Raw genomic sequence first — 15,820 nt, forward strand, 5'->3', positions numbered from 1 at the left:
GTCTTTTCCCCTTACAAGTCAATGTTTTGTACAAACAGAAGATTATTCCTATTTGAAAACTTTAAAATATGCCATTTGCTATTTTAGTTCTTTTTGATCGCCCATCAAAATGTGACTCATTTCATTCTGTCCAGAGTCGAGGGTTACCTCTGGAATGAGTAAACTAATTCAATATAATAACATTAATATTTATTGAATGTTCTAGATTTCAAAAGTATATTTTTAAACATAATGTTGCCGGTAATTTAAGCAACGGCAAGATATTGAAGATTTCGAAAATTTGACCAAAAATGTTTAAGTCGTATTTGTCATATTTTTAATACATTTTTAGGCCATAAATGCATGTTTAACATCTTTAGGTCATAAATATCCGGGCCCTACTTATAAACAATAACATTACAATTACCAGAGGTCGAAATACGATGCAGGGCCTCAATCTTTACTTGTAACAGGAGTGTAACTTCGAACGAAAAGTTGAAAAAGTACACCAATGAAAGTTACATACGACCCTGAACTTTAATCACGAAGACGGCACTCTAGACTCTCGAAGCTTAGATCAGACAAGGTTTAAAAGTGTGCATTCTGCAAACAATTCATGGCCGTAGCGACAGAAATGTATGTCGTAAACCAAGACAACGAACATGGAAAGAATATGGTTCTTTCTCAGATTGTGCGTACGTGTTGCAACAATAAAAGTCATTCAGCAGTTACATTTTCCAGTGGTGCACATCCAAAGCTTGAAGCTTCAAACAACGAGTAAATGCTACATTTGCTTCTTCCCAGGTTTATATAGGTAGGGACCAACTGCTAAAGTTCACGACAGTGCTTTAGTGACACATGACACGCATAATCGTTTTAAGTAGAACATAACATGCACACATCCTGTTTACGTCCAGAACATTTTAAATTGTCAAGGCCACCAGAGCACTGTCCGATGCTTGTTTTAGAAGCAAATGTTCAAAATTAAACTCCTTCCACGTTGATATATTACATGTGGATATCGCAACAAGTTACACTAGTACCATACTCTTCCGAAACCTAATGCCATGCATGAGACACCTTTTCTGTGAAATCAATTAGCAATTGAGCTATGAGCAATAATACTACGATTAATATTGCTCTAAATGCTATGTCATAACAGCCCGGATTTTGTTCAGAAAGAGGGTTCTTTGGCGTGACAAATCTATGGCCTATTTCAGCAGCTTCAACGCCAACTGACGGTGAGGTTTAATCCCGCATACCTGGCACAATGAGGTGGGTGCCTAACCACTTGCATTGTGCAGCTTGTCTACGGTATGTGATGAACCCATCTTCTAACCTCTGCAGTGACTACAGCAATGGCAAAGGTAAATATTATTATAAAGTAAACCGAAAGAGCCGGAAGGAAACCACACTCGGGAAATCCGCCGTCAGTGGAATCACCGAAAAATCCAGTTCTATAGCGCTTTGTAACACTGAAGTATGTTCACTGAATAGAAATATATTAAAATACTATACATAAATATGAGAAATGAACAGTCATTCAGCATACAACAGTTGGTAAACGCAACATTCACACCAGCACGACCACCGATTCACACGTACAAAAGATATACCACCTTCAATAATGTTATTTGTTTTACGTCCCACTAACTACTCTTTTACGGTTTTCGGAGACACCACCTTCAATAGCCTTAGTCCAGAATACATAGGTAATTCCATCTGGGTCTTCCTACTGTACATCATCTATCCCTTCAAAGCCAAATCAGTAGTTTCCATACCTGTTATGTAGCCTTCAACAACGATTCTCAAACCAATGTTTATTAACCTGGTATCAAATGGCGAATGAGCACAGACCTACAAGTACTTCCCCAGCCTCACTGCTGCGGCGTGAGAACGAATGAGTCGGCCGAATACGAACGAAAACTCAATATTCGAGGATTGTAAGAAATCTAGTAAAATTAAAGTGGTCGAATAGAGGATACGTGGTCTAGAGATCCCGATCCTACAACTACAAAATCGAAAGTAAAGTTAACTAATTAAAAGCTTGTTAACTTACAGATTCTGCTAAACTATTATTAATAATAATAATAATAATAATAATAATCTGTATGTCCAACCCTTGTCCAGTTTCTCTAAGAGATCTGTTATGGAACAAGATGAATCTTTGCAGCGACTGCTTACAGTACGACCGGATGCTCTTGACGTCAACCTTTCCCCCTCCCCCCATAAGTTTCTTTACGTTGCACCGACACATATAGGTCGTATAGCGACGATGGGACAGGGAAGTGCGAGGAGTGGGAAACCACGGAAAACCATCTTCAGGGCTGCCGACAGTGGGGTTCGAACCCACTATCTCCCGAATACTGCATACTGGCCGCACTTAAGCTATCGAGCTCTGTGACCACCTCAGAGGAGTTAAAAAAGATATGAAAAGATGACAAACTAACGAATGTGCAAATTGTCAAAAAAATAGGAGAGCTGAAAACAGTTGTGATTACTCATGTCAATTCAAGTTTTATATTGGTTTTATGTGTTAGTCACATATGCAGCTCATTCTGAATGGCTATCAGAGTAGACATTACCTAAACATCTAGACCTAAACTTTAGAACTGCAGGTTCCCTAATTCGCCATAGCGGGGACGATATAGTAGGGAGACAAACCCGGTGCCAGTATATAGTCTACTCCTGTCGAATAGCACCAAGTAGGGATGGGCATGAGCGCAGCTCGAGCTGATGACGTCACTGCTCGATCTAGTTCGAGCAGTACTCGAGCAGGAGTATGGCCTGCCATCTATGAGTGATTACCTTGTACTAAATCAGATGAGTGGCAATCTTCTTTGCTCTTTTAGTACTAATGAAATGAAACCAGTGTGTGTACAGGAACACAACTGAACAAACTATATCCTCACCCGGCAATTTCAGAAATAGCTTGTTACATTTCGTACCATGAAAATAATATTTATAATGATAACGCCTTAACATTATTAACGGAATACATTGAATCCCTTACACAACATAGGAGTATATGGATTATATGGTTGTTATCCTAGAGTAATATTATTGCCTGAGAAATGATACGGCGTAATATGTAAGTAAGTCCGCCTCTGTGGTGTAGTGGTTAGCGTGATTAGCCGCCACCCTCGGAGGCACGGGTTCGATTCCCGGCTCTGCCACGCAATTTGAAAAGTGGTACGAGGGCTGGAACGGGGTCCACTCAGCCTCTGGAGGTCAACTGAGTAGAGGTGGGTTCGATTCCCACCTCAGCCATCCTCGAAGTGGTTTTCCGTGGTTTCCCATTTTCACACCAGGCAAATGCTGGGGCTGTAGCTTAATTAAGGTTACGGCCGCTTCCTTCCCACTCCTAACACCTTTCCTATCCCATCGTCGCCATAACACCTATCTGTGTCGGTGCGACGTAAAACCAATAGCAAAAAACCCAGTTATATTATATCGGACGCAGGACGTCAGGTCTGTTCACATTTTGTTATTATGTAGGAGAAATAGTAAATATAGCATTATAATAAAACTGAACAGAATATATTATTAAAATGATACATACAATGTTCAGAAGAACCAAGAATGGAAGTAGCGGCCAAGTAACGAAAGGAAAACCACACAAATACTATCACTATGCAGAGCTCATCGCCATGTCGAGCAGTCACTTCCATTTGATAAAAAAAGTAATTCTGGGCATATATGGATTTAATAAACTGATGCGTCCACTATGACTTACGGTACGTATGTATTTCTGTAGAATGAACGCTATCGCTAATGACTCTACTTCTACTCTACGCGTAGTGCCGGATGGTGAATATCAACGTGAATGAGTGCAGACTGAATTGTGGCTCGAGCCCTAACACACACTCCTGCTTCGCGCACATGCAAGCCTACGTCACGAGGGAATTCTGTGTTGCTCGATCTGGCTCGACCACGCTCGACACCAGTTCGTGACGTCAGCACTCGAGCCTGCTCGAGCAGGCGATCGAGTGGCCCATCCCTAGCACCAAGGTATATGCTCAAGGTTTTACGCCAGTATCCGACGGACGAATCACCAACAGCGTCACATGCCCTCACTCCATATGAGCATTGCGTAGCGGTTTGAATTTAATTCAGGCTTTTGGAACGCAATCTTAGTGATTGGGAATTGTATACCACCATCTCCCCTACCCGTCAACATTCTGATTGTTATTTTCATTTTTCGACAAACGGGACTGAAACCGGCCAACCACTGTGTCAGATCATACAGACTTCTCACGCTTCAACGATCATGGCCACTAGGCGGGATAATAATCATCGTGTGGGTATTAACCTGCTGGAGGATAAGTATTGTGCGCGAGTAGCAGAAATGTTGCGTACAGCACAAAGACTCAGTCCCCGAGACAAGGGATTTAACCAGTTACGAATGAATACATGACCTATTGAGCAACAGAACCCAAACACCAAGACGCCTCGCCAGTCAGCCACAGAGCCAGACACTTTACAATAATATTTTCAAAAAAGGCACAACAGGAGAAGCGTTACTGGTATCGAGGTCTTTGAAGCAATGTTAACGCACCCCCCCCCCCCCGCCCTTTTTTTCTCGTGCTGTATAAGAAACGCAACAATTCACTTAAATGATTTTATTTCATACATGGAAAGACGATCTAAGAAGAAATCGAACCGCAAACAAAAAATCCAATTTCCATTCCGTTCATAACGCAAACACGATATAAAACGTTGACGGATAGGATGCAAACACAGAATAAAAATTCATTGGAGATAAAGTCGGGAACTTTCGCTGTAGTGGCCATCAACTGAAGTTCAACATATTCCATATAGATGTAATAGGTACAGTATTACATGCGCAGACTTAATATACTATAAATATTAAACGATCATGATTTAATCAAAGCTCCTCGGCGCGAAAAGTTAATCAATATTCAATAATCAATTTTCCACACTGAGCTTATACTAGGAACATACGGATTATGCAATTAGGTCTAAGTACTGTACTAACTATTATACACAGTTCTTGAAAAGGAAGTCCCATAGAAATTGATACAAACCACAAGACATTGCTCATTCTCTCAGTCTTTGAGAAAAGTGTGTATGAGAAAGAATAGTAGAGAGAAGCAAAGCATAAATATGACAATACAGTAGATGTCAAATGCGACTGATAAGTGGAGACTATTATATTTCTCTCAAAGATTGGTATTTTATCTTCAAGGTTACATTTGTCAATTACAAATCAAACCCAAGTTCGGAGAACCCCTCAATTAAGGCGTGTTTAAAAGGTGCTATTTCTACTCATTTTTTAAAATCGATCTTTCGTCCACCATGTATTACAGTAGTTTAAAATACTATCGAATGACATGAGTAATCGAGACCAGAAAGATGCAATTCTTTAAAAGTTGTACCATACTCGATGGGTACGTTCCCATGTGCCTTAATAAAAGTTTCTTGGGTTTTCCCCACAATCTATGGTTGAAACAGCCGCCGTTTGAACACTTCCTTCCCTGCCCTTATCCCATCGTCGCCGTAAGACCTGTCCTAGTCGGTAAAATTAATAGCAAATCTAAGTTCAATGTACAAAAGAAAAAAAGATCTCTTACACGGAATATTTAGTTTCAAACTCAGCGTATTTGTATATTGAGCAAGTTTACAAGCAGCATTTAAGGCAATCTGTAGTTAAAGTTATTTCAACTTGTCGTGCTTGTACTAGGGCCCTTCGAAATTTTTCACCGATCACTTAAGTTATGTCAGGTAAGTTAAGTGATGTCTCTGGTAACACAAACAAGAATGTTGGACTTCGATCGCGGGGGTCAACACCTGCATTCAGATCAGAGCTATCAAGCCAAGAAACTGGGTCCGAAGTCTCATTCCTTACAGTCTTTAATATGAACTCTATGCTGGGTCAGTGAAATTTAACTTTATCTTCAATCATGGTCCAACAAAGGTCAATGAATAGTCTGCCCAAGGAATACCAGCATCAAAAAATACTAGTTCAAACCTGTATACAGGTAGACCAAAAGAGCGAAATTTAAGTCGTACAACAACAAAATCTGAAGATTGTGATAAAACTTTAATGAATCCCATTTAGTCCAAATATTTAATAAAAATGGAAATCTCAACCCTTTTAATGTAACTGAACGAAACACCCAACTAATTTATAACGCAAACATAATGGCAAGACAATGATAAGTCACTTTCATATTACACGCAATATGCCTAATTTATCCCTGAAATACAGGTAAAGGATTCTACTGCCGTACGAACGTCAGCAAAGATATACAATATTAAAATAATGTCTAATAACTATTCCAAAGGATAAATGGTGATCATAAAATTTGGCAAAACCTTGCATTTTACCATCAGAATAACGAGGTTTGGCCATTTTTCCTTGTCAAGTAAACCAAGGACAAGGAATTATAACCAACATTCACAAAACCTTGCTGTCAACTGCGCAACACAGAGCGCCGCAGTTAATCGCATTATAACTTCAACAGATCAACAGTCAAGTTTAGCCCAAATTACGCCGATCCTGATCGGCTGTCATCCACCGTATGACATATGCATGGGAATGGGTACGAATACTAAACCAATCGAAAGATGACTAAATGGATCCCAACAGCTCATAGAAAGCCAGGACGTCGCCCAAGAGGTGTACTACGGAAATTAGAAGTTTTCAGTTGATTTTCACAAAGCCAGAGTTAAAGTTATATCTCAATCTGTTTAGGATATAGATATGAACACGCCAGAGATACTGAATTATTTATCTACGCAAGATGAAAAGGCAGAGAAAGCATTTCATTATTTATCAAGTCAAATGCTACACAAAGAAAAATAACAGTTATGCATAAACTGCCAAGCTAAATGACTAACAGAAGTACAATCTTGTTTCAGTAAAGACATACGGATTGCCGAAGAATCTTCGGGTGAAAGAAATAGAAATACAAGTCGTCGCAATACGGAAATTAGAAATATATCTCAAAACAGAACGAAGAGACCAGCAACACATGTTCAAAAACCCAAATAAAATAGGCGAGAGGCAGGAATCTAATACGGTGTTAGAAACAAGGGTAGGCCTATGTCTACGAACAAGGAATCTAATACGGTGCTAGAAACAAGGGTAGGCCTATGTCTATGAACAGTTCGTAATAGAAAAAAAAGGGTGGGGGGGTTAGGCCTAAATAGCTTGATGGGATGCCTACAAATTTAAAAGTGTACGGTATATAAAAGTAGTTTCAGAACCAAATTCTATGAATAGGAAGCATTACATAATGAAAATGGATTAGAGTTAAAGGGCGAATGCTTAGGACACAATCTAACCTGAAAATGTTAAGACTAGGCAGCATGAAACGCAGAAGGCATAACCATATTGCAATCAAACGAATCTGTAATTCGACACTGATATGTCAAATTATTAACATTTCCCCTCAAGTGATATCTTCAACATCAAGTAATTCCAGTCAAATGTCGTAGCTCTATATAAATGTTACGGCCAGACTGTAGTATTATAAAATATTTAACTTAAAATGTCGGACAATTCAAACCAAATTTTGGATTGTCAAACAACCCAGAAAATATACCGTAACTGATTGATATCTGACGAACGTTCACTAAGCAAAGAAATACTTCTAGAATCAATCTACTGGGTTCATTATATTCACAGATTTATTAATAGTGACATTTTACCAAAATGATTTGTTCCTTTGCCTTCAAAATTACTTCGTGTATAAAAATGACTAGGTTCATCAAAAACTGTAATTAACGCCAGAGAGACTGACACTGATTATAAAGTTGCAAATGTGAAACGTTACTGCAGCAGCAAGATTATTTATATGATTTAGTAAAACTGTCACTACTCTGAATACTGAAATAGCATCTAAATAAGTTGCTTCCCTTCATGCATCTAGGCCTATTAAGAAATATTAAAAATAAGATAACCTTCCACTTACCTCGAATATTTTGAGTAATATTTTCACATATAATCTTCGAACACCTAAAGACTTTCCAATAGACGCTAAAAATATAATTGCTAACAAAAACATTAAAAACGGGGTTAAGAATATCGAGCACGAAACTGTAACGACCGTCCACAGCAACGCCATATTGTCAACTACTCGTCCTGCCAATCGGCAACGACATGAACTACTGACGTACTGACAAGTAAGCGCCGAGCAAGAGGGAGGTGAGATCACTGATGGCTGATAAAGCGAGAGCGTAGTTCCTGATAACATGCATTTAATTCGTGTTCCGACTGGAATTCCTCAACCAATAGGAATCGTGCAGACTTCATAATCAATCGTGATTGCTAGCGATTCCTAGTATGCTGGTTAAAAAATGAATGTACCGTACAAAGAAATAAAACTGTGTACGGTACGGGTGTTTGTACGAGATGTTTAATCAGTTGCAAAAAATTGGTACCGGTATTCAAAAAAAAAAATAGTCTTGTACACATCAGTAACAGCTAATACAGCAGCATGTTACAAAATACCAAATACAGTAATAGTTCCGTATGAGAAAGTGTTGCAATGTCGTCACAAAACTCAAGTATATACATATCTCAGAATAAACTTCATGGCTTAAAACAAAAATACTAGAATGTCTAAATATAAATAATTTACATTATACTACATTTCCATACATCTCAGCTCAATGGTGTAGCTTAGAAGCCAGAGCGCTTACTGTAGGGCCAATGCGTGTCCTGGGAAGGTTCTTCATTTCCTCTGCTCGTGAAAGGTTCAAATTCCATCGCTGACTGCAAAGTTATTCAATGGAGAATACTCATCCAAATTCATGATAAATATATAATCATATAAAAAGCGAAAAAGAAAAGAGTTCAACTTTTCCCTTTGATGCTGTAATATTGCTTGTTTTTCTTTCTTCTTATGCCATAAGAAAGCTTCAGCCTATCTGAAGAAATCAGACCCTGTGTTCCTCCTTTACGGTATTACATCCAGCACAGATTTTCCATGAACTAAAATTTGAACATTGGGTATAGTGGTGAAATATTCACGGTTTAGTCATTGAAACTTCAATTTCTAGCAATCTTCTCTTCCATTTCACATTGATTTGTTATTCTCAGGGGTAATGTTAAATTTTGAATCCACTCATACTAGCCTAATAGCCTAGCTTTCCTCCCGTAAATCTAGGTTTCCGACACGAATTAAAATTGGGCTGATTATTTTAGGAACTAGAGTAAACCTAAGGTACCGGTAATAATCGAGTAGAGACTGAGGCTGATATTGTCTTTGCTTCTTCTTCTTCTTCTTCTTCTTATTATTATTATTATTATTATTATTATTTATTTCCTTCTTTCTTAATCCATTTACCATTGGTTTTCCCCTTGGACCCAACGTGGGATCTCACCTCTACTGCCTCAAGGGCAGTGTCCCTGGAGCTTAAGACTTTGGGTCAGGGGATGGAACTGGGGAAGAGGACCAGTACCTCACCGAGGTAGTCTCACCTGCTATGCTGAACAGGTGCCTTGTGAGGATTGGGAAGATCAGAAGGGATAGACAAGGAAGAAGGAAGGAAGCGGCTGTAACTGTAAGTTAGGTACCATCCTGGCATTTGCCTGGAGGAGAAGTGGGAAACTATGGGAAACCACTAAGGTGGGAATCGAACCCTCCCCCTGCCCGCCTTCTACTCAGTTGACCTCCTGAGGCTGAGTGGACCCTGTTCCAGCCCTCGTACCACTTTTCAAATTTTTTAGCAGAGCCGGGAATCGAACCTGGGCCTCCGGTGGTGGCAGCTAATCACACGCCACAGAAGCGGACATTCTTCTTCTCTTCTTCTTCTTATTATTTGTGAACCATACTCTTCACTTTCATCTTTCCTATCTGACATTGTTTGATTAACTCTTGTTCTCTTCCAGCCTTGGCAATATTAGGTTTATAAGGCTTACATCCTATTTTCATGCTTTTCATGGTCCTTTCATTTGCTGATACCCTCATTCTTTGAAAGATCGGACTTCTTCCATACTTTTTCTTTTATCATTGTTAAGAGAGAATGGTTACCCAGTTGTACTCCACTTCCTATTAAAACTATAATTTCCACCATCTCCTTTCTCTGTCATCGTAGAAGTGATTTTCCTCTTCAGCCCCAGGTGAATGCTATGAAAGTTATCATATAGGCCACAGCTGCTTCTTTTCTGATTCTAGTCTCAATTTCATCTCAAACAGATACCACATCAACACTAGAGATACACCCCCCCCCACACACACACACACACACACGAACACTTAGAGAGTACTTATACCGAGCTCGATAGCTGCTGTCACTTAAATGCGGCCAGTATCCAGTATTCGGGAGATAGTGGGTTCGAACCCTATTGTCGGCAGCCCTGAAGATGGTTTTCCATGGTTTCCCATTTTCACACCAGGCAAATGCTGGGGCTGTACCTTAATTTTTTTTGTTATTTGTTTTACGTTGCACCGACACAGATAGGTCTTATGGCGACGAAGGGATAGGAAAGGCCTAGGAATGGGAAGCACCGGCCGTAGCCTTAATTAAGGAACAGCCCCAGCATTTGCCTGGTGTGTACCTTAATTAAGGCCATGGCCGCTTCCTTCCCACTCCTAGCCCTTTCCTGTCCCATCGTCGCCATAAGATCCATCTGTGTCGGTGCAAAAAAAAAAAGTACATGGTGGGGTGATGATCATGACGTTTTAAGCCTTGCACGAAGTAAGAGCAAATGCCAAAGCCATAGCCATTTCTGTACAGGCCATGAAGGCCCTAGGAAAGGAAGGTAAAGGCTTCCACTATCCGTAACCTCAGCACTCGATGGGATAGAGTGATTAGCTGTATGCCCGGCCACATTTGCCCTCCTCTAGCAGTGGATATCCTGATCCTTAAAATTTTTGACTTCCTGAATGAGGAATCAAACCCATGTCCTTCCAGGTCAACCGAGCAGGGGCCTTTACCGCCTCGGGTAAGCAGCCCTTCAAATAACAACAAACAACATTCAATTTTGAGTCAGCATTTTGATCATTCATTCCAGTATACACAGCATTTTTCCTGGTAGCAATCATCTTGCCAGGCGTAAGGACCTTAAATGCTGTATGAACTAAACCCCATGGCGAAACAACCTCAAAGGGCCTTGCTGCTGCTCAGCCCGGAGGCCTGCAGATTACGAGGTGTTGTTTGGTCAACACAACAAATCCTTTTGGCCATTATTCTTGGCTTTATAGACTGGGGCAGCTATCTCACCATCAGATATCTTGTCAATTGTAATCATGTAGGCTGAGTGGAACTCAAACCAGCCCTCAGATCCAAGCAAATATCTCTGACCTGGCAGGAATCGAACACCGGGACCTCCAGGTAAGAGTCTTGATGTTCTTACTTTTTTGCTTAGTGACTGCTTTATTTGTGTGTTATAATGGATCTATTCAGTCTGGAACTTATCTCTTCTTATTTTCTGTAGCACTCAGGTATTCCATTTCTGCAGCTTGAAGTCTGCTACTATCTCTACCGTTGATTGTACAGGTTTCAAAGTCATAGGTTGTTATTGGCATGAAATACTGTATAGGCCTACCTGATAAAGGGTTCTCTTTGTACTTAAAGATATTTGGTTATCCCATAGAAGAGACCTAACTTGGTGATAAAATTGTGCTCCTTTTTGGACTGTGTTAGTGATTTCAGAAGAGGACTTTGCATCACTAGTTACAATACTACGAAGATATTGAAAATAGTTAACGTTTTCTAGTTTCTCGCCGTTCAGTTGGATGTTAACCTGTAGGATTTGCCTGCTGACTGGCATCACTGCTGTTTTTGTGTGGCAAAAGCATAATTGATGTCAGCAGAGTAGAGATTTATTTACAGTGGACCCTATACCTTACATCACAATCATCATCATCATCATCATCAGGTATTTGCCTTCATTGTTGGTTGTAGCAACAGTTTCACATTATGTTTTTTTGGTGGTATCTGAAGCCATTTCTTTTCAGTTTCAACTCTGTTAATATATAACTATTAGATTTTTCGGTCTACCAAAACTAATTTTGAATAAATAAATTTATAAACTACCTGAAAAAGAAAACATATGGTAACAGAATTATACTTGAAAAAGAAACAAAATAGAATGACATATTTCGTTCTTGAAAAAACATCATCAGATTCTATTGAATCACACTTAATATTTAGAAATCTAAATTGCATCTTTTTCATGTATATTTCTGTTACCAAATGTTTTCTTTTTCAGGTAGTTTAACAATGTATTTCTTCAAAATTAGCCTTAGCAGACTGGAAAACCTAACAGTTATACAATTTTTTAAAAAGCCACATTTGCCATCACACCCACACCAGTAAATGTTAATATTTCTGAGAGCTTCGTTGAATATTTGATTCTTTGCAGTTGACTTTGTTTCCTTTTCCCTTTAGTAGGTGTCCAGAACAGAGCAATCTTCAAATGATGATATTCTGGAATGTGTAGGATGTGGACAGGGAGTTGCTTCCAATGCTCAGTCACAGTAGCTGACAAACATTGCAATTCCAATCTGCATAATATTTCTTTGTTGGGCGATATGATCACGATACAAGACACTATGAACTCTCCAATGACAATGTTGTTGAGAAACATTTGGCTATTTAATAATTTTTCATGTTTTACAGGCATACAGGAGGCCATTTGGGATCTCTGGTGAAGAGTTTGAAAGTCGCTGGCAATGCTGTTATCAACTTGAGCACATCAAAACAGGGAGTGTTGATTCATGTCAGTACTGAGAACGTATGTTTCGAGTTTCAGGGCATTAGCTGCAACGATGCCGAAGTGGATTGACCCTCGCTGGGAGGGCTACAGCCTTTCTGGTGCTAAATATAGCTATTCTGCAATCCAAGGAATGTGCAAGAAGCGTGATTTCTTGATGTCAAAGAACAGGATCAGTGCTGAATTGAGTAAAAACAGCACAGGCCGACTGGGTTCCAGAGTGCAAAAAAGCAGGCAAATCCATGACCAGCCATCATCCGTACACCAGAAGTGGTGAGGAAAGTGAAGGCCCTTGGCTCAGGTGGTAGTCCTGCCACCCGAAAGACAATCACACGTATATGCCTGTATCAATAGTTTACACCATAATGAACAAGGACCTGCAATTAGAAAAACAGCATGAGTGTCAATTTTACAAGCTGTTGCCTCGTCACATTTTGGAATGGTGCACTAACGCAAGAAAGCTGCATGAGGGCTATCTGGCTGTGGACAGATGGAAAAAATGTAGTGACATTAGACAAGGCATATGCATACCTTAATGACTGTAACAAACCCCACTCGATTTACAACTGCCCTAGAGACCAAAAAACTTATGCCAGGAAAGTTTTCCAAGGAGTTTCATGATCATCACTGGATACTGCTATAATGGAAAGTTAACCATTTGCTGTGTCACTAATAATGTGAAGGCAAACTCTACATACTATTAGCAAGAGGTTTTAGCACCCATTTACAACACAGATATCCCAGCACTGTATGGGAGGACAAAAAATCAGGTATGAGTACATCAAGATAAAGCATCCAGCCAAACCTCTTGTTCAACTCATCTGTTCTTAGAGATAATGGAGATGAAAACTGCAACCCATGCAATTCCTTTTACTGACATTCTGGTGATGGCACCCAATGGGTCACCCAATTGACTTCTATGCATTTAGACTCCTAAAAAGAGCCAAAGAAAATAGACATCCACGCACTATCAATGGCCTCTGAAAAGCCTGTTAGGAGGAGTGGGATAAAATAGACATGCTAGCTCTGCAAAAAATTCTGCTGCAATGGAATTGACATTGTCAGGCTATAGCTAGAAATGCTGGCTTTCCAATTGAGCATGATCATTGGTGGAGACATGGCTTTTCATGAGCTAATTAGGTACCCTTCAAACCTCATCCTGAGAGATTCCGAATGACCTTCTGTATATTGTAGCTGGTAAGACAATGTGGTCTTGAAAATTGTTATCTGTACTGTAATTATTAATATTGTGCTTATTGGATCCTTTATAAGCTGGTATTGTTTTGGCAATCTTTAACATCTGAGGAACTCTATCTTCACTGTGGTATTAAAGAAGCAATAATTACTTTGACCAGTCCATTATACATGAACAGTATTACTTGTATCTTTTTAATCCCCTTATTATTTCTGAAAGCTAACTTTCATCTGAGGGCATAAAGTAACAAGGAAATGCATGGCCCTCTTACGATATTGTTGTTAGGTTTAAAGGGAATTTTATTTGCAAGAATATTACCAATACTGGTGAAATGACAATTGGATACAGTAGAAATTCCTTTGGAGCTTGTAATCAGGTAATCACGTACTTTTAAGTTAACATCATTATTCCCGCTGTTGTTAGTTGCTAAGATGCCATTGATAATTCACAGTGATTTTTGTATTATTCAAACTTGCTTATATAATATGAATTTTCCAACTCCCTTTTAAGTTTATGTTTATAACCATCAATTAATGCCTGAGTAATTTAACTACAACCCAATTTCCTTTTTTTCAAGCAAATTTAAAAATTCAGGAGTAGTTTTAATTTTTTTTTTTTCAAGTTCCTTTACCTCGCACCGACACAGAAAGGTCTTATGGCGATGATGGAACAGGAAAGGGCTATGAGTGGGAAGGAAGCAACCATGGCCTTAATTAAGGTACAGCCCCAGCATTTGCCTGGTGTGAAAATGGGAAACAACGGAAAACCATCTTCAGGGCTGCCGACAGTGGGGTTCGAACCCATTATCTCCCGAATACTGGATACTGATATAGATGTTGATTCCCATAAGGAATCTGAAATATTTGTCCTGAATGAGTAAATTTAAATTTATAATACCAATATAAATGGTCCGTAATTGGACATTATAAATTTTCCAGCTAACTCATTCCTGGTTGCCAGTGTTTTGCCCCAGTGTGCTAAGTTGGGTTCATCAGTTGAGCCCAACTTAGCACACTGGGGCAAAACACTGGCAACCAGGAATGAGTTAGCTGGAAAATTTATAATGTCCAATAACGGACCATTTATATTGGTATTACTGGATACTGGCCACACTTAAGCGACTGCAGCTATCGAGCTCGGTAAATTCAGGAGTAGTCCATAGGCAAGAAAGTATAACTGTCTGTTACTCTTTATTAACGAATACGGAATCACAGTTGTGATCCTCCACAAGACAGATAGCTGTTCGTAAACACTGAACAATGTATACCACAACTGCTGTAGTATAGAAGTCTATTCAGTGTCATAGCACAATCACTATTGAACTGTAGTAGACTTTATCATGGATGAGGTTTGGTTTGTTAACAGCTTTCACTGACCAACCATCTGTGGATCAGTGGTTGAGTGTTGCCTGTGAATCACAAGGTCCAAACCCAGCAGAGGTATTTGCATATATGAAAGAAAAAGAAAAAATATTGTCCATTTGGCACTCCATGGAAACACAGAAGGACTTGGACAATCGTTACTATCTTCATGCATTGTTCTTGTCTCCGCTTTCTATACTCCCTCTTTTAACATTGACATGCCATTTTGTTTATCCTGTTATATGTTTCTTTATGTTCCTGTCTCTCTATAGATGACTCGTAAGTTTAATTTCCTTTCCTATCCCAACCCCACATTGACAACTTAGAATCAATCAATCAATCAATCAATCAATCAATCAATCAATCAATCAATCTGCATTTAGGAATGTCACCTATGTGGCAGATTCCCTACCAATTTTTTACCTAGACCTCTCTTAAATGTTTTCAAAGAATTTGCAAATTTATTGAACATTTCCCTTCATAAATTATTCCAATACCCGGTACCTGCTCTGATTTGCCCTCTTGAATTCCAGCTTTATCTTCATGTTATGATCTTTCATTCTTTTAAAAGGTCCGCTCAAGCTTATTCATCTA

General features: G+C 39.3%; 1 protein-coding gene across 3 annotated transcripts in view; it reads right to left on the reverse strand.

Annotated features, from left to right (window-relative positions):
• Gpat4 (Glycerol-3-phosphate acyltransferase 4) overlaps positions 1–8,156 on the reverse strand; it is a 241,186-nt gene extending 233,030 nt beyond the window's left edge. For 2 of the 3 annotated variants that reach the window (XM_067152376.2, XM_067152375.2), the window contains exon 1: positions 7,920–8,156. In XM_067152376.2, the coding sequence (XP_067008477.1) occupies positions 7,920–8,072 (153 nt within the window). In that variant the 5' untranslated portion in view covers positions 8,073–8,156. The remainder of the gene's footprint in view (positions 1–7,919) is intronic. The other variant, XM_067152377.2, reaches the window with a different exon arrangement.
• Between the last annotated feature and the right edge of the window lie 7,664 nt (positions 8,157–15,820).

Source organism: Anabrus simplex, chromosome 8 (genome assembly GCF_040414725.1).
Source record: "Anabrus simplex isolate iqAnaSimp1 chromosome 8, ASM4041472v1, whole genome shotgun sequence".
In the NCBI taxonomy this organism is placed as follows: Eukaryota; Metazoa; Arthropoda; class Insecta; order Orthoptera; family Tettigoniidae; genus Anabrus; species Anabrus simplex.